Genomic DNA, 19883 nt, shown 5'->3' with positions numbered 1-19883 from the left:
ATTATAAATAGGTTACCATTACTGTTATAGTATGGCATTGAAAAATACAAGAAAATGTTCTTTGGTGTCCTCCTCATCTCTGATTATCATCATAATAAATTATTTTGAGTAGACCAGCATGCCATAGCTTGAGTGCTAGACTGACTCTGGATACCAGGGTTTGAGTCCCAGTTCAGTCATGAAACCCACTGGTTCACCTTAGGGTTACCATAAGTCAGAAATGGCTTGAACAACAACAACAAAAATGTCATGGGGGCTTCCTCTTCCCACTCCTCCACAGGTACCACGTAAGAGATCATTTGGCTGCCATGTGCACTGCACACAGATCCTTTGGGTGGGCATGCAGAAGTAGCCACTCAATTATAAATAGGTTACCATTACTGTTATAGTATGGCATTGAAAAATACAAGAAAATGTTCTTTGGTGTCCTCCTCATCTCTGATTATCATCATAATAAATTATTTTGAGTAGACCAGCATGCCATAGCTTGAGTGCTAGACTGACTCTGGATACCAGGGTTTGAGTCCCAGTTCAGTCATGAAACCCACTGGTTCACCTTAGGGTTACCATAAGTCAGAAATGGCTTGAACAACAACAACAAAAATGTCATGGGGGCTTCCTCTTCCCACTCCTCCACAGGTACCACGTAAGAGATCATTTGGCTGCCATGTGCACTGCACACAGATCCTTTGGGTGGGCATGCAGAAGTAGCCACTCAATTTATCAGACTTCTCTATCCTCTCTCTTCCACAAAATTAATTTCAGTCTCCCTCCTGAGCTGGCATCAGGTGTGCCATAGGAAAGCTCCCTTAGTCTCTCTCATGTGCATTTCCTGTCCTACCATTTGGAGCTGCCAGCCTGGCAGGGCTCTTGCATGCACTCACATTGACTCTTTCCTTCTCTTTTTGACAGTGTCAATAGATTTTCATTTCGGCAGAATGGAGAAAGGCAGAAAAAGTAGGCCAACTTTTTAAAAATTTATTTTTTTGAAAAATTTCCAACTAATCTGAACCTTCTGTGCAGGTAATGTGCCTTACACACCTGCCTTCCTTCCTCCCTCATTAGAAGCTTTTCTGATTCTTGTTAGCTACACAGCACTATACACAGAAGGATATAGTCTCCTGACCTCCTATGAAGACTATTGGTATGGAACGAGAGCATCTGATCCTGCAATTGATTGATGCTTCATGTTTTTAGCTGTGGTTTTAATTATGTGGTAACTAATGTTGTAATATTGTAATTGTTTTTAACTCTGTTGTGATCCCGCCTCGATCCATTGGGAGAGGCAGGAAGATATAAATAAAAACTATTATTATTATTATTATTATTATTATTATTATTATATCTGCCCATGTGACTCTTCCTTCTTTCACTCTCATTGTTTGGGTGGAGCCAGAACACACTCAGTGATAGGTAAAAGGCAGAAACCCTATTATATTACTCTCAAAGATAATTTTGAGAGTCAAAACTAGGTATCAAAATCTGGCCTCCAAAACAGCTCCAAATAATCTCTTGGTAAGATATAGTAGGCATTTCCACAATTCCAAAGATCAAAATGAATTTTTGCAATAATAATAATAATAATAATAATAATAATAATAATAATAATTTTTTTGCTTCAAAATATCCATTAGAGACCCCAAAAGAGTCACATTCTCCCTGTCTTCTAGAACGTTCCTGGGGGTATTCAAAGGCAATTTTTTATTTTTGTGGGAGCAGGTGTGATGTGGTATATGGCCCTCAAAGGTCTTACAGTTGCCCATCCTGGCAAAGAAGAATAGGGACTAACACTTCTGTTTGCTCGCTCACAATTTCTCACGGGGTAGTGTGGAAGACTGACCTCATTTGGTCCAAACCTGCCACCATAACACTCAAGAGGGGGAATAAAGTTGTGTGAGGGAGTATGTGATCTAATCACTCCTACTAGCACTGCCCAGAGGAAGATGATGGGGGGGGGGGGGTTCTGAAAGTCCCAGGTACTCTTTAACTGTTAAAAGTTATACAGAATTAATTTGTCCAGTGATAACTGCACACCCACCCACCCACCCACAGACAGCTCAATTGTTGTTCTTGTTGGTTTAGAACAAAACAAAAGAACCAAAGTGCTGAGGAGCAGGGGGAAAGAAAAATTAACTCCTTAGTCAATGCAATGAACATAAGATGATGAAGCAGTCTGAGGTAGCCTTGGTATTTTCAAAAAAGCCAGGGCTCCAAGAACCAGTATGAGCAAACACCTTGTTGGCTGTCCTCTTTTAGCTTTTCCTAGATGACAAAAAGATTCTGTGGCTTCACATGGTTCAGCAGCAGGAATCCAACCCACACAAAATGAGCCACCAGTTGTCTAAATGTCTCCCCATGCAGAAAATTGGGCACCAGGGAGAAGAGAATGCAAGGGAAGTGCATTTGTTATTCTATATCGTCTTATGCTTCACTTGTCAATCCACTTTACCCTGTAAATATGCATGTGGTATACTTAACAAAAAGCAGAACATTGGGTTATGTCAAAGCCAATAGTGCCCTTTCCCAACATGTCCCTCCTAGAATCATGCTGAGAAGGAAACTATCCCCTCCTCCTTCCATTTGCATAATTTTTCTCTCCCTCACAGTAGAGTTTGGAAAGGTTCAATCTATAGACTGTATGCAGATCACCAAACTTCCACAGCAGGCCCCCAGAGCCAACACCCTCAAGGTAAAAAAAAAAAAAAAAATACAGTCAGCCCTGCATAGCCATGGATTCTTCATCCATGGATTCAACCATCCACAGCTTGAAAATATTTTTAAACAATATTTTAAAAATAATTCCAAAAAACAAACCTTCATTTTGCCCATTTTGTATATGGGTCACATTTTATTATGCCATTGTATTTTAGTGGGGCTTGAGTATCCACAGACTAGTATTATTTTATTATTAACTTTATTTATAAAGCACCGTAAATCTACACAGCACTGTACAAAACCAAGTATCTACAGAGGATCCTGGAACCAAATCCCAGCATATACCAAGGACCTCATTGTATTTCTGCCTAAAAATGGACATTTGCATCTTGACCCCATTCACATTACAGGATTATAGAATTATTATTCCACTTTGTCATGATTCTGTCCTATGGAATTCTGGGATTGGCATCAAGAATTCTCAGCCAGAGCACTCCAGTGTATAACAAAACTACAAATCCCAGGATTCCATGGAAAAGGTTTAAATGGATTTATAGTGGTATAATTCTATAGTGTGAGTGGATCCCTTCTGTTGGCAGCATTTACAACCCAGCAGACCCCATTTCCCAGCTACAGTGTGAGTGAAGAAATGGATGGTGTACTGAAGTTACTATGTACATCCAACATTTTAGCCTCACTCGTACTAGCTGGGACAAAGACAAGGGAACTGCCAACTGCCTCATACCTGAAAAGGAAGGTCTCTGGACACACAGGGAGTGCTCCTTTGGGCCCATAGCCTGATCTGTCAAAACACAAAGCCAGTTGTTCTGAAGGCTCACATCTGTACACAAAGGAAGCTCTGGTTTTGGAACTGCTCTAGGGCTCCAGCCACCTTAATCTGGCCTAGTCTGTACATATATTGTTGCCTGAACAAACATCGCTGTAAATTTCTCCAAAAATGAAAGCAAACCCTTTTGGCCATGTCTTCACAGTCGTGTTAGAGAAGGAAAAGGAATGCATGTTCCCAAGGCTTGTGCACATAATACTAAATGATGGTTTAACATTACATCTGAACTGGACAAGTGCTCACTAGGAGGGACAGTACCATTTAGGGTTTTCAGAAGAGGACATTTTCACTATGATTCTTTTCACTTGAGATTCCAGAGTTTTAGCATGGAATCTTCTGCAAAGCATGTACTCTGTAAACCTCACAACAAACCACAAACCTTATAAAAGGATGCTCAAAAAACAAGATCTGTAAAAGAGATCACAGTCCTTCCTACACAGTGAATATCAACTTTTCATGAGAGAAGTGGCTCTGAGGATACTGTTGAATGAGTTTCTTATGCTAGGATAAAGCATGTGCTGGAAAAGGCACAGGATAAGGAGGTCATAATACTGCTTGTTTCATTACACAGGAGCATGTTACAACACTGAACTTTGTGCAGCTCTTAAATAATTTAAAAGGGTCAGTGGTCTGGACTTCCATGAGATTGTTTCCTCTGCAGAGCACTTCTGAGCCCTTAATTACTATCTGAGCATGTATCTGTGCATACTTCCCAACATCTCACAAATGAAACCTGGTAAATGTATGGTCAAGCAACATCACAGCTTGGTAAGGTGCCAAAAGTTATTAGTGAGGAGGAACAAACAAGCCAGGAGATTCTGTAGCAGTTTGCTTTTGCCTGAGCCTACTTTCCTTTCCTCTCTCTCATTAGTTAATTGATTACTTCTGTACTTTGAACTCAGTTTTCAGCAACTGCAGTAAACTGAGGATAAACAAGGAGCCATTCTGTCTCCCATGCTATTTAACATTTACATGAAACCGCTGGGAGAGATCATCCGGAGACATGGGGCGCGGGGTTATCAGTACGCTGATGACACCCAAATCATTTTCTCTATGTCTCTGACTGATGCAGTGACTGGGGATGGCGTCTCTCCTCTCGTGGCCTGTCTAGAGTCAGTAATGGGCTGGATGAGGGAAAACCGACTCAAATTGAATCCAGAGAAAATGGAGGTACTAGTGATAGGTTCTCCTGGTCCAGGAATGGCGGTGGTTCCACCTGTCCTGAACGGGGTCACGCTCCCTGTAAAGGACTCCGTGCGCAGTCTGGGGGTGCTTCTTGACTCGTCGCTTCATCTGACTGCTCAGGTGAATGCGACGGTCAAGAGCACCTGTTATCAGCTTCGGCTGATTCGCCAGCTGCGCCCATACCTGGCCCAGAGGGACCTAGAAACTGTTGTACATGCTCTGGTAACTTCGAGACTGGATTTCTGCAATGTACTCTACATGGGGCAACCCTTATACCAAACTCGGAAGCTGCAAATGGTGCAGAATATGGCAGCCCGGCTGGTCACTGGTGTGCCCAGGAACAGCCATATAACCCCGGTGCTGAAAGATCTCCATTGGCTGCCCATCCGCTTCCGAGCTCAATATAAGGCATTGGTAATTACCTATAAAGTCCTAAATGGCTTGGGCCCAGGATACCTAAAGGACCGCCTCTCCCCGTACATTCCGCCTCGCACCCTCAGAACGTCTGGGCAGCAGCTACTGAAGGTGCCTGGGGCTAGGTTAGCCTTCACGACACGGAGGGCATTTTCCACGGCTGCCCCAGCCCTTTGGAACGCGCTGCCCACCGAGCTCCGCTCGTCTACCACCCTGGCCCAATTCAGGAAGGATTTAAAAACCTTCCTGTTCCAACAGGCATTCCCCGAATAAAAATCCTGTGGGCCTCCCTCCTCTTCCGTGGCCAAGAGGTTGGGCTATGGGGCTTTTTTGCTTGTTTGTTATGGCTTTTTACTGTTATGTATTTTAATTGCTGTATCTGGTGTGTTGTGTTTTTAACTTGTTGTAAGCCGCCCTGATCGTGGGAAGGGCGGGATATAAATAAAATTTTTATTATTATTATTATTTATATTTTAAAAACAATTGAAAATGGGAAAATAGAGGGTTAATTTACCAATCAGGACAGATAGAGAATATGTGTATACAGTATGCAGTGTGTTACTTTTTTGCAGTGATTGAATTGGGCACTCCTATGAGGCTAGAGGATATACTGATAGCAGCAATGCTGCTGGTAAGGTTTTGTATGTCAGACAGACTTTTGCTCAGGAGCAGACTAAAAGTGCCGAACAGCTACTGAGCAGCAATGGTAGTGGGGGTGACACTGGGGGAGGATTTCTCAGAGACAGCAGCAGTGGCACCATAGCTAACACTTGTTAGTACTGTGCAGAATGAGGCACAAACTCCTTTTGAATGACTTTTACAATAAAAATCCCATGGTAAGTGAATCCGAAATGAAACAGGAGATAGTGCCAGAAGAAGAGGCTTCTAAGTCAGATGGCACTCAGTGAGCTACTGGGGTAGAGCAGAAGACACTTTAGCTAATGATGCAACTGGACTAAAGGCAAAAGGATGTTCAGCTATTGATGTGCTCTGAGGTGAAAGGAAAGTCCAAGGTTGCACAATGCATATTATAGGAATATGGAATGTGAGAAGTATGAAGCTAGACATAGAATTGTAAGAAATGGAACATATAAAGATGCAATTCTTGGGGTGGGCAGGAAAGAGGCATTTTGAGTCAGGTAATTACACACTGCTTTACTAAAGAAATGAAAATCTAAGTAGAATTGGAATGGTGTTAATAGTGAAGAGAGCTGCAGCAAAAGCAGTAAAAGAGTATTATACAAAGTTTGGTCAAGTAATACCAATAAAACTTCAGGGAAAACTCAGCAATATAAACATGATCCAGGTTTATGTTCCAACTACAAAATAAGGAACTGGAGTCCAAGAAGAAATTGATCATTCACCAAAACAGGGCTTCAAAAAATAAGCAGGTAAACAAACAAACTGACCTGTGTAGTTGCTTACATTTTCAGAGAAATGGACTGTGTTGTCTGAAGGATGCTGGAATGGAATCATCCCCTCACAGCCTTCAGTTATCCTTCCTTACTTTAAAAAAAGGGGTGGAGAAGGTGTAGCTTGTGGGCTTCATGTGGCCCTAAATTTCACCTATGTGACCAGTGAAGTCCCCCGAAGCCCTGCAAACATACTATATTGATTTTTGGGACATTAATTTCAGGCAATTTTTACCTGAAATCATTTCAACATATCCCAAACCAAATGCAAAGGTATAAGTTTGTTTTCTCTACCCCTCAAAAACTGCTGATTAGACCAAAAATCACGCCAAAATGGCACCAGGGAGTGACACATTACCCCATCTGATACATCGGAAAGTATAGGTGCTAACCATGGAAGGTGGGGTACCAAAGCAGAAACTCCCCTCACCCTTGTTTAGTTGCTCACTCTACTTTAAAAGGATGGGAGTCAGTAATGGAGAATATGATGCAGAATTTCTACAACAACTTTCCCCAGAAGAACTGAATCTATAAATGATTGCCAGTGTGTCAAGGGAGGGTCACTTGTCATACATCTTCCATCTTAAATTGAGATAGGCAACTGTGGCATTTCAGATATGTTTGCCTCTGTCTCCTAGCATCCTTAGCCAAAATAGCCACGGGTGAAGGGTTCTGAGAGCTGGGGGTCTAAAAAAATCTAGAAGGCCACAGCTGCCATCCCTGATGGAAGGGGGATTCAGATGCAGAGTACAGCCTCATCTGTGCCATGATTTCCATTTGAGGCTCACTAGACTGAGCTTCAAATTGACACCAGCTGTTATCCAAGACTACATAAAAATGTAAGCCAATATGCTGATAGCTGAGCATCCCTTGCTCTTCTAGAGGGTTTTCAGTTGTTAAAGGAACTAGAATCATAATGCAAATTAAGACCCTTTAAAGTTTTACCTACAGGCACATTCATTCCCCAGTGAGACTAACTACGTGCTCTCCTGCACACTTGATTTCATTATCCACCTACACACTTCCATGAATCAGAACCCAGTCAGAGATAAAAGGCTTCTTTAGGGGGTTGGTGGAGATTTATGATGGACTTAGAGACAGAAATGATGTTGTGTATTTACCTGTTGTGACTCCATGAACAACTCCATCCCTTGTCCTTGAACCTGTTTGTTTAAAAAAGGAGGAAAATCAGTCATCAGCAAAGTTGAATGAAAAAGGAGGTGGTAAGCAAAAACATAAAGTTAGAGAACTAGAGTGATTCAAGAGTACTTTCCTGCTCCTACTGGTAGCAAGATCCAAAATCAATCTTTTTATAGGCTTTGTTTTCTTGTAGAAAGAAAATTGGGGCATTTTGGTATGTAATGGGGGAGAAATCCCTTTCCATTCAAGGACCAAATTTGTTTCTGGATGCCTGCCACAGGTCTCATACACACAGACCTATCTACACATAGACACTTACACTCAACACTTTCATATACATCCATACATAATACAGACACCTGAACATAGCACATCTTCACAGACATAGACATTCACATATAACATAGGGCCTGTACAGACAGGCCAAAATAAAGCTGCTTCGGGTCACTTTGGAGGTATGCTGTTTAAATGACACACCCATCTTAAGAGGTCAGAAGCTGCACCAAAGTTGCGCTACAATCTTTGGCACTGGAGCATGGCTTTGGTGTGCCTTCTGGCCTCTTAAGACACATGCATAATTTAAACAGCATACCTCCAAAGTGACTCAAAATAGCTTTTTTTTTTTTTGGTCTGTCTGTATAGGCTCATACATTCTGATATATACTCTGAGAAATAGCACACATTCATAAAGACACATATCCTTCCTCTCTCTCTCTCTCTATCTTCTCTGTGTGTGTGTGTCTGTCTGTAGGTTGACTCTCTTACCCAAAATGCTTGGGACCAGCAGTGTTTTGCATTTCATTTTTTTTTTTTAGATTTTAGAATAGTTGTATTTGCAAATACATACATAATGAGATATCTTGGAGATAGGACCCAAGTCTTAACACAAAATTCATTTATGTTTCATATATACCTCATGCACATAACCTGAAGGTAAGTTATACAGTATTTTAAGTAATTTGCTGCATGAAAAAATGTACATTGATCCATCAGAAAGCAAAGCTGTTACTGCCTCAGCTAACCATGAACAAAGTTTTGGTTTTTGGAGTATTTCAGATTTTGGAATTCCACATAAGGGAGATGCAATGGAGACTGTACACGCACACACACACTAGTGGCAGCTGGTGGCTTCCATGTTTGTGAGCTGCAATCCAACCTTCCCTCAGTGCAAATATTCTCAGGTGCACTATGCACTGAGCAAAACATGTGGAAATGCTCATTCCTATGGTCCTCCACACACTGACTCGATAGGCCTAGATTCTGAGTTGACTCACATAATTACACTGACAGCTCTCAACAGCCCCAGCAGTCTTTTACACACTGCTTCTTGACAGACAAGTTTAAATAAAAGAAATAAAAAGAGGAAGATTTATTCCTCCTTCTAGACCAGGGATGGGCAACTGTGAAAGACTAGGAAGCTACATAAGACATCTGAGAGCTGAACCAATGGATGTAATGTGAAGATAACGGGGGAATGTGGTAGAAGGAGAGGAAATGGGGGAATTTGAAAATCACCTGAAAAAGTAGGATAAGAGAGGATTAATCAGGACTGCCAAATTGGGACAGTTGGGTGGCATGCCCTCATGACTCATGTCCTTCAACATGCACCATGGTACCCTGCACCTCAAGATGCTTCATTCATCAAATAACTCTCACCTCCCTCTGCTTCTCCTTCTGTTTCTCTCTTTTCTCTGTGCTCCTTCACTCACATTACAATCAGGTGCTCTCTTTGCTGAGGGTCTATGTGTAGAGCATCATCTTTCCAAAGCTCTAAACACTAATGCTCCAAAGATGATCACTGTCATTTCCCTAATTTGAAGGCAGAGAGCCACTATTCTCCTGAACACACACAGAAGGTCTGGCATCTTTTCTAAGCAGGCTACCGTATGGCTCTATAACAGGCATGAAGTCATTACTCATGACAAAGGCAGAACAGCCTTGCCTTGAGTAATAATCAGTTCTGGCTCTCATATTCCCTCTGCTCTGAATACTAGGTATTTTCAATGGTTCAGGAGAATCAAATATAATATAGAGGTTAATTCTATGGATTAAGGCTGAGAGAAATAACAGATAAAGCTGTGAGAAAACAAGTGATAAGCCAGTGAGAGGAGTTGCCTTTAATTTGATTTACAGTCTTACTGGTGTTGAATAAATTCTCCCAAGCTTGCTTGTGTGTGTCTTCAAGTCACCTGTTGATTTATGGTGACCCCATGAATCTTATACGGTTTTCTAAGGTAAGGAGTACTCATCTGCATTTCCATTGCCTTCATCTGAAATATTGCTTACAGCACTAGTATTCCTTGAAAGTAACCAATCCAATTGCTAGTTAGCCCTGACCCTAATTACTTAAGATCAGACAGTGTCTGGTGCCTCAGGGGTATTTAGGCTTCTGACCTTGCTTTTACTACTAGGTAAAATGAGTAAGATGTAGCTGCAGACTACTCCTTTATGCAAGATGTCTGAGTTGTACATGCCAAAGGATCCAGAACCTTTAAACTGTTTTGCTGCCTTTAGGTGTAGTAGATACACAGACACCAAGAAATAAATCTAAACCCTCTGGCAACCCTGCAGTGAACATGCCATATTGACAGATATTTCACTTGTTAATGTAAGAACCCAAGCAAAAATATATAGCTGTTGGATCCCTAGACATGGTGAGTTATTCACTGTTACCTGTGCTTGTATCTTGGATGGGACTAGAAGTCAAACTGGAGAATCTAGATAGACATATTAAATATAGATTTTTGTGGGTTTTCAGGCTATGTAGCCATGTTCTGCAAGAGTTTATTCCTGATGTTTCGCCAGTACCTGTGGCTGGCATCTCTGAAGATGTCAGCCATAAACTCTTCCAGAACATGGCCACACAGGCTGAAAAACTCACAAAAATATGCATGTCAGCTGTGAAAGCCTTCTACTTCACAGTACACATCAGAAAATCAGTATTCTTGCTGCAGAAAATGTGAGAATAGCTATGAAATTCTGTTGATGCTCCAGTCAAAGAGCATGCTTTTTGATCTAATTTCTTTTCTTGCTTGTAAAGGCGAACTAATTGTTCTTGGGAATTTTAACAAACAACAACACAAAAACAACAACAACATGCTGGCTCTTCAAAGCCTGAACTTTTCCCCTTTTAAATCCTATTTTAAATTCCTTTTTACCCATCAGAATAACATGTCTTGCCATCCCAAGACACACTGCAGAATGTGTGGTTTTATATTGATCTGCATGTCTGAAAGATGAGTCTGCCACACATCTCAGTTGATTTTGGGGCAGAAAGAAAAAAATATCATAAAATTCAACAGGTTGCTAAATTTCCAGCATAAAACAGCTGCATAGAGTGCTAATAAGCTGGCCTATGGTTTGAGTTTAACAAATAAATCAAGCAAATAATACAATGCCCATGGTTCCCTTGGAAATGACCCAATGGTCAACTGCTAGAGCCTCACAGACATGCTGACATGCAACTCCACCTCTTGCAACAGCTTTTGCCATCCATGTTTGCTAGTGGCTCCTGGAAGTCAAAGTACAAAGAAGTCACTTTCCTGAGCTCTGAAGAGTAGTGAGCATTCAGCTGATTCCAGCCAAGAGGCAGGTAATGGATAAAATAATACAACACATTGTGCATAGTTAGAACAGGGTTGGAGGACATAAGGCTGCAACAGAGGCTGCTGGACTTCAAGTCCCATGACACCACAATTGGTCATGCTGGCTAAGGCATGTGAGAGCTGCATTCTAACATTCTAACTAACAAGTAGAGGTTTCATTGGAGAGTACAAAAATGCTCCCCAGTGGCCACACTGATTGGAAATTTAGGGTACTACAGTGTGTAAAAGGAAGGTTTCTGAGTTTTATAGAGGAAGCAACCTCAGAGGAAGCATCCCCACCCAATGATGGGCCTCCAGTGATTACCATTGGTGACTTGCATGTTCATATAGCAGCCATCCATTCTTGTGGTGCCCCATTGATAGATCTTATAGTGTGGCCTCTGTACTTCATTTGTGGCCCATGAAGTCTCCACCAGTTCCTCAAAAGACTTCCAAACTCATTTTTAAAAAAAAAAAAAAAAAAAAAAAACACTACTCTTACCAGGCAATTTTTGCCTAAAAACCATAGTGAAAGTCCTGTCCACAAGAAGTCCAAGGGTACAAGGAGATGGGAAATGGGTTTGGTGTGGTCCTAAATCTGTGTTCTTATCTTACTGGGTGCTCTTATACTAATGTTGTATGTTGGCAAAAGTAGTTCCACAACAAGGCTCTGTTACTAGGAAGTCTATGAAAATGAGGGCAATGACAGTGTTTCAGAAATTGCCCATTTGACCTTTTGTGTCTGGCGGTTTTTATGTCAGTGGGTTAGTGATTCCCTCTGGGTTTGAGTCCATGCTTTAAAGACACTATCCTGGGTCTTAACACTACCCCCTAAAAACACCTCTAAAATTTGGAATAAATTCCATAGTGGATTCACTGCTCCACTAATATTGGTTCTCCCCCTTTCAAACTCCCTAAAAAACCCTTAAAAATCAACATATTACTTTTGGTCTGAGGCAGGTTTCTCAGATACATACCATAAAGTACAGTGAACAGCTATTTGTCTTCCTCTCAGACTTTTCCACTTTTGACATGTTACAAAGTGGAATTGAAACTGATTTAAGTGGCATTCTTACCACTTGATAGTAGGTGGCATTCTTTCCACTTACCACACAAGGCACCAAATGCAGTGGAAGTACAGAATATTTTCTTTGTGACACAAAAGTTAAGGAAACAACACCAAAACAACAACAACTGGCATTTGTTGTATAAGTATTTACACATGCATTCTCAGTAAATTTCTTCATAGAAGCAGTTTTGAAGCAGTTATGGCTGTGAATCTTATTGGGTAAGTATCTAACAGGTTTGCCCATAAGAGTCTTGCAATGTTGTTCATTCTTCTTGTCAAAATTGTTCCAGCTCTGTCTGATTGGCCTGGGATCATTGATGAACTGCAATTTTCAAGTCTTGCCATGGACTTTCAATTAGATTTAGACCTGGGCTTTGACTAGACCATTGCAAGATATTCAGGTTCTTGTTTTTAAACAATTCTAATGTTACTTTGGCTGTGTGTTTATAATCTTTGGCCTTCTGAAAGTAAATCCCAGGAGTTTATTGCATGTAATTTTCATGCCGAGCTGCGTATGGGACAGGATTGGGCTGGAATGGGTTAAAACTGATTTTACCACACTCAAAATTGCTGCTGTGCTGCTGTCTGATCATCACCCATCTTCCAGCAGTGCTCTGGTGGCTGATTTTGGTACTGCAGAAAGTATTTGTAGTATCAAAGTTGGCTGCCACAGCACTGCTGGGGGATGGGGGATGGTCGGGTGGCAGCATGGCAGCAATTTTACATGCGTAAAATCAGTTTTAAACCATTCCAGCCTGATCCCATCTCGTGCCCTGGTCAGTGTGAAAATTACATGCGATAAACTCTCCAGTTCCTTTGCAGACTATTTGGCTTGTATTTGGCTCTATCCACCTTGCCCTCATATCTGACCTATTTTCCTAGTTCCTGCCAAGGAAAAGCATTCCTACAGCACCATGCTTCATTGTGGGGATGGTATTCTAAGTGAATTGAGAATTGTTGGCTTTGCATCACACACAGCATTTTGTTGTAATGCCAAAATATTAAGTTTTAGTTTCATTAGACCAGAGTATTATTTCTCACAGGTTTGCTGTGTCTCCTACAAGCCTTTTTGCAAACTCCAAACAGGATTTGAGATAGATGTCTTTCAACAATGTTAAACAACTTCCACCTTCACAGTGTTAAACAACTTCTGTACATCAAGTGTTAACAATGCCAATTGAATCCATTTCAATTCTGGGAGCAAAAGTCAAAGGGGATGAATACTTCTGTATTATCTAGGAATTATGGCAAAAATATGGGCGGGTTACAGACTGCCTGTTTGGGGCGGGCTGCACCCGCCCCTTTCCCCTGGGTATCGGGGCCTCAGCATCCAGAGCTGCAGCCGCTGAGGCCCTGATCCGCTGCTTTCCAGGCTGCGGGGAAGTGGCAAAAGGCCCCTTCCCCGCAGCCTGGAAAGGGGTGTCCTTGGGGCCTCAAGCCCCCAGGCCACCCCGCGGCAGCGGGGAGGAGGAGAAAGGGGCCGCTTGGCCCCTTTCTCCTTTGGTCCTCTGGGTGCAGCCATGTGAAGGCTCCGCCCAGCAGACCAAACCAGGAAGGAGCTCTGAAACAGCGCTCCTTCCTGCTCCGCGCTAAGGGCTCACTAAGCGCCCTGGCGCAGAGCGAGGACGTCACGTCCGCGCTGCCCCATATAGAGGCGGCGCGGTCGTGATGTCCTCATGGTGGCAGCCATGTGGAATGGCCACTGCCATTTTGTGCACGTGGAGCGCGCACTAGAATTAGGAGGGTGCAGAAGCACTGCCCCTTTCTAACCCTAGTACGCGCTCTGTGCGTACTTTCCTGCCTGTTTGTAACGGGCCATAGTGTACATTTAGGTGTGGGAATAATGACAAACCAGTGAGAAACTTTCCAGTGATTCAAGATCCATGTTGTAATCATTAGCAACAGATCTTATGTTCCTGAATATGAAGGAAGGAGAGAGTCTATTCCAATCACCATCAACACATCAGAAGATGAGAAGACTAGTCATGTATATTAGCATTTATTTAATACCAAAACTTTAATATTACTGTCACAAGCATGTGAGCATGTTTCTACTACATTACACTGCATTTAATGGATGGAAAAGTCACTGATAATCCTGCCATTTTTAAAATCAAAGGACATGCAACCCATCAGAATATGCACAATTAATGATATAACAACAATGGGGAAAATGAAATATGAAATATGAATGAACTTTAGCTAATGAATTCAATGAAAGAAAAGAGCCTGCTATGCACTTTGAAGTTAGTGGCATGATTAATGTGTCTTAAAAATCATGCCATGTAATTAAATGCCGTATGCAACACTCTGCTGGACTGACTTAGATATTTAACTTCCTAGATTATTTACAGTATATGGAATAAATAATATTGGGAGGAATATAACAGAAAGTCTCTTTCTTACTAATTTTTAAAATTTAAATTATTTCGCATACATGCTCTTCTTTCATAGGTTCTCCATATCCTCCATTCCAAAACATGGACAACATCTCCTTACTTTTGGACGTGGGCCCAATGCTTGTTCCTGCCCATGCAGACAATTTAGCATGACACACACATATCACTATGTTACTGTGGGTTCTCAGCATTGTCTTTCCCCAGGGTTCAGCTGCACCTCTAGAAGTTTGATCTCCAAGTGATAAATGAATTGTTTTTTGTGGGTTTTTTGGGCTATGTGGCCATGTTCTATAAGAGTTTATTTTTGATGTTGCACCAGTATCTGTGTGCTGGCGAAACATCAGGAATAAACTCTTATAGAACATGGCCACATAACCTGAAAAACCCATACAAACTATGGATGCCAGCCATGAAAGCCTCCAACTTCACATTGATAACTGAATGTTTCCATGGTATATTGTAGAGCATCATCCCATTTCCCCAGTTGAAATAAATAACAGCTGCCATTCATTCAGTTTCTATATACATGATGAAAGTGGAGAATACAATCTTGTCTTTTGCCTTGGGCAAAAAAAAATGTCTTGGGTTACCCTCGCTATCAGATGTTGTGATAAAGAAGAACATATAGCTCATGATTGGGAATCTTTTAGCCTTCTGAATGTTGTTGGACTGCAATTCCCAGCAGTTCCAGACAGCATAGCTAATGATAGATAATGCTGAGGACTCCACAATTGCCACCCTTAATAGAAATGTCTATAAATTCTAAGCCTCCAGCTATTCTGTTTTGGAAAGGGCAATCCTAATTCTTGATCATCTTGCTTTTTCAGCTCCTTTTAAAATGTCTCTCTCCTCTTCCCCCTTTCATCCTGGGGGGATTCTGCAAACTGAGTTCAAAATCCAAAAGTAAGTTGTGAGCAGTGCAATTGACTTAGCAGTGGGGAGGAGAGAATCTTGCCCTTCCCAGCAGACTCAGTTAAAAACAAACTGCTTCAGCCTCTCCTCGCTTTTGTGTTCTTCCTCAATAACTTCTGTTCTGCCATCATAACCACATTCTGATGTAGCTTGGCCACATGTGTCCTGATTTTTAACTGCAAAATGATGAAAGGTACCTCTAAGCTACTATTTTATATGCTACTTGTGCTGAGCTACATTTTAAATTGTTCATAAACTTTTCAAAGATCAACTATGATTTTTATGTATGTTGTTTTGGTTCATAACCCTTTTGTCTTTCATGTCAACAGGGAAGAGGGTAAACCAAGGTGCCATCCAATAAAGTAGTGGTGACAGTGGAGTCAGCTTGTGGAACAAAGCTTTGGGGTGAGATTTGAGCTCTCATTATGACTTTGTCCTGTTCTTTTCCATCTATAACAAGCTAGGGATATAAGCCAAAGCTTTTAAGCTTTTTGCTAGGCGAAAGAAAACAAATTTCCTTTTAGAAAATTGAGATAGCTCTGAAATAAATTAACTCATTAAAAGAAAATCCCATTCTCAAATGCTTTCCGTTTAGCTCGTCACCAAAAATCCAAACCCATATTCCCCTGATCTAAATGTTCCAATTCAATTTATTGAAAGAAAGAATGCAAAGATTACTACAGTGGGAAGAAGGGAAAGAGAACCATTCTTATAATCACCAGCCACAGGAGGAACTCACATATAGTCTTTTCCCAGTGCAAAGCAAAGGCATGCATTGCTCATTATGTGGAAACTGGAGGAGGCATGCTCTGTGGCCATGTACCCCTTTGCTAATGGCAGGGGAAACCAAACATTTTACCTCAAGGCAAATCAATTATGTAGCTCTCTATTTCTGCTCAGCTGCTTACATGCTTGCCAGATGGTAGAAGGGGGGAGGGATAGGAAATTCTAAGCAAATACATGTTCTAAAGCAGATCAGCTCTGGAAAAGCCACCCTTACATCAGCTATGAATCATGCAGTCATTCCATCAAAGGGGGGGGGGGGGTGAATCAAGTAGCCCAGTTCTTCATGCTACCAGAATCCCAATGGAATTATCTCAGAGATGTCCATCAATAGTGAATTCTCATAAAAATTCTTTGGACATGTTCTAACGTATGTGCAGGCTAAGCAAGGCCCTGGCACCACAGGCAGTTCCTCAGGCTGATTTTGCAGCTTTTGATTCTTACAGATTCTGGACTTTCAGCCAAAAAAAAAAAAAAAGGTGAAAAAAAAGAAAAGAAAAAGAAAACAGAAGGAAAAGTGAAATACTTCCTTTAGATGTATTTAAAAAACTAATCCACTTCTTAAACAGGCTGGGTCCTTTTGCACTATTTAACTTTTAAAAAAAAAAAAAAATGTCAGTTTCTCAAAAACAAAAGCAGACTTCTCACCAATGCAGTTTTTTTGGGTTATGCTTTGTATTTTTGGCAGTCCACGCAGACCTTGGGGGGGGCTCTAGGGATAGAAAATTAGCTCCCAGACCTGTCACAATTCCCATCCTTGTCTAACACCATACTTCCAAACAATCAGAAAAAGGAAGTAACCCAGGTTGTGATGATGCTTCTCAGTCAAGGAGCTCCAATCTGACACACAGGGTACATCAATGCTATATAGTTACAATACTCTGATATCATTTTAACTCCATCCTTCCAGATCCCGGAGTTTGTAATTTCATGAGGCAACCAGGATTCTTTGCAAGAGAGCTCTAAAGCTACACTTCAGGGGAATGCATTAGCACATTCTAACCACCTCACCAAACTACAAAATGCAGACATCTTTGGACAGAGCCATGGCAATTCAAGTAGTATCAAACAACTATATTTCTATAGTTTGGATACACTAGTATACACTATTCAAGCCTAATGTGGCCGAACAATTTCATATTTAGTAGTTAAATGCCCACAAATATTTCTCCGTGTTTCTGAATTGAGTTGGCAGATCTCTTCATTACAAACCGAGATGTGATGCTACATTTATAAATAAATCAGACTATAATAAAACAATGTTGTGAACCTGCCTGTGTGAATCATTGCTAAACCCACTATAAATTAAAGTTTTGATCAGATTGATTTCAAATACCTGCTGAGGGTCAGTGCCAGCACTGGTATGGAACATAAAAATAACTGCAGCATATTCTGTCAATTATGCACTGACTCACATTCCTCTTCTGTTTCAACCAATCATTAATACAGGGAATTCTGCAGCAAATATTGATAATTGTGTAACTTGTATTGTGTACAGACTGCTCACTCAGCCACTCCAATTGACACAAAATAAATGTGGCTCCATTTAGTATACAGTTTGTGATTGATTCATTGGAGACCAACCTTGTAATTTGACTTACCCTTTTTAGGGTGTATTCTGATTTAATAATCCTTGCGCATATGCACACACACACACACACACACACACACACACACACATACACTGTTTTACATTTCAGTCCACTTTATAAAGCTAATACAATAGGCTCTCACTAGAAAATAAGGTGCTACAATGAAATAAGGTTTCTGGCATTCAACAGTAATGTGAATAATTCTCTGGACTGTACTCTTTTAAATTTCAGTTAGAGAAAGAGTAGTTACATGTTAAGAAGTTCTCTTAGACGAGCAGCCAAAATAATGTAGAAAACCCATGTGTCAGGCAGATGAGTATCCCATATTATTTCTTCTGTTGGTGCATGGTCAGAAGGGTTGGTGTGGCCTTCCAAAGTCCTGTGAGATAGAATGCAGCTTTTGGACCTCTAGAAATTGCTCAGTACTGTACTATAGGATGGTTCTATTATATGGAGGACAATTCTTTATTTGGTCAGTACTCTGTTTGAAAGACAGTTATGTCCAAGTCTGGTTGAAAGACAAAAAAGAATAAGAGACCTGGGAGCAGAGATCTTGAAGTCGCCTGTCTACAGTTAGCCCCTTGATAATAGGGCAACTGACCATAGCTGTCTCCATTATTGTGTAATAGTGTATACTACTGTATTTAAATTTAATATTATTAATAATAAAATTTATTTATATTCTGCCTTTTCCTGGAGGAATCAAGGCAGATTACAGCAAAAACAATAATAAAATACAAATAACAATAAATTATACCAATTAGTTCTACATTTATAGAAATTACTGATAATATACACAAGTGTTCTACAAAACTGCATCCTTTTCCTCTTTGCTTTCTTGGGGGCTATCCAGACTGACCTGAATGGCCAGCCTGTGGGAGGAGTCAGGGTGCAGGATCCTGACAACGCAGGCCCTAACTTTGCCCCCAGGGCACAATGATGATGCGCCCTGCTCCAAATGGCATGTGTCATCATGATGCACCTCTGGCGCTGCATCCAGACGATGCAGCTCCAAAGGGGTGCCATAAAGCTGCACCACCACAACTATGGCACCATTTGGAGGGCACAATAAGGAGCTGCTTTTTGCGGCTCCTTTTTGCATCCTCCAGAGGATGGATCAGGGCCATGGCGTAAGGCTGCTGCAGCCCTGATGCGGTCAGGAAAGGGGTGGCTGCAGGCCACCTTTTTGGGGCGGTCTGTATAGCCCCTTAGTTTCCTGGAGTGGTGGTGGTGGTAGCCATCCTGTGGGTTTAAAATGCTTAATACAGACTAACTCTAAAAAAAAAAGAAAAAGGAAGCATTAGTGAAGGCAGGTGCATGCCCCAGACTGTACACAATGGCTCAGAAAACAGAAAGAGAAAATACTGATAAATAGAACTAGGGAGTTACTAATTTTTCTAATGACTTGGGCCCGGTACAGACTGGCACCTTGCACCAGCCTGAAGCCGATTTTAGGGCTTGGGAGAGTGGAGCATCTGAGCCCTACCACGCTGTCCAGGCACCATCATGGCTCACATGGGGGCCGCCATGATGATGTACGTGTGACGCAGCATCCAAACAGCACAGCACCACAAGTACATCATTGATGTGCATGACGGGTACAATGGTGCTCCGGGCACATCCCAGAAAGAACCCGCTGGAAGCAGGTTCTTTTTATGCCTTGCTGAGGCCGCGCCATTTGGTTGCTGCAGCCTCTGTCCGGAGCAGAAAGGGGTGGCGAGACTTTCTCCCCATCTGTCGAGCCCCTTAGTTTGGTAGCTATGTGTTGTTGTCTGCAGCAATGATTTGGAACTGAGATACTTTTTCTCCTGTAATGCTTATGGCTCTAATTCATTACTTTTCAGTGTCATCAAATCTTTCCCCATACTGTACTTCCAAGGTGCAATATCAG

General features: G+C 41.5%; 1 protein-coding gene across 1 annotated transcript in view; it reads right to left on the bottom strand.

The window, feature by feature from the left end:
* The window catches only part of SNCA (synuclein alpha), a 76464-nt gene that overhangs the window by 46769 nt on the left and 9812 nt on the right, over positions 1-19883 (bottom strand). The window contains exon 3 of the mRNA XM_042467133.1: positions 7635-7676. Coding sequence (XP_042323067.1) covers positions 7635-7676 — 42 coding nt within the window. The remainder of the gene's footprint in view (positions 1-7634; positions 7677-19883) is intronic.

The sequence above is a fragment of the Sceloporus undulatus genome, chromosome 5 (genome assembly GCF_019175285.1).
Source record: "Sceloporus undulatus isolate JIND9_A2432 ecotype Alabama chromosome 5, SceUnd_v1.1, whole genome shotgun sequence".
Taxonomy (NCBI): domain Eukaryota; kingdom Metazoa; phylum Chordata; class Lepidosauria; order Squamata; family Phrynosomatidae; genus Sceloporus; species Sceloporus undulatus.
The sequence above is the reverse complement of the archived record's forward strand: the minus strand, read 5'-3'. Positions and strand labels throughout refer to the sequence as shown.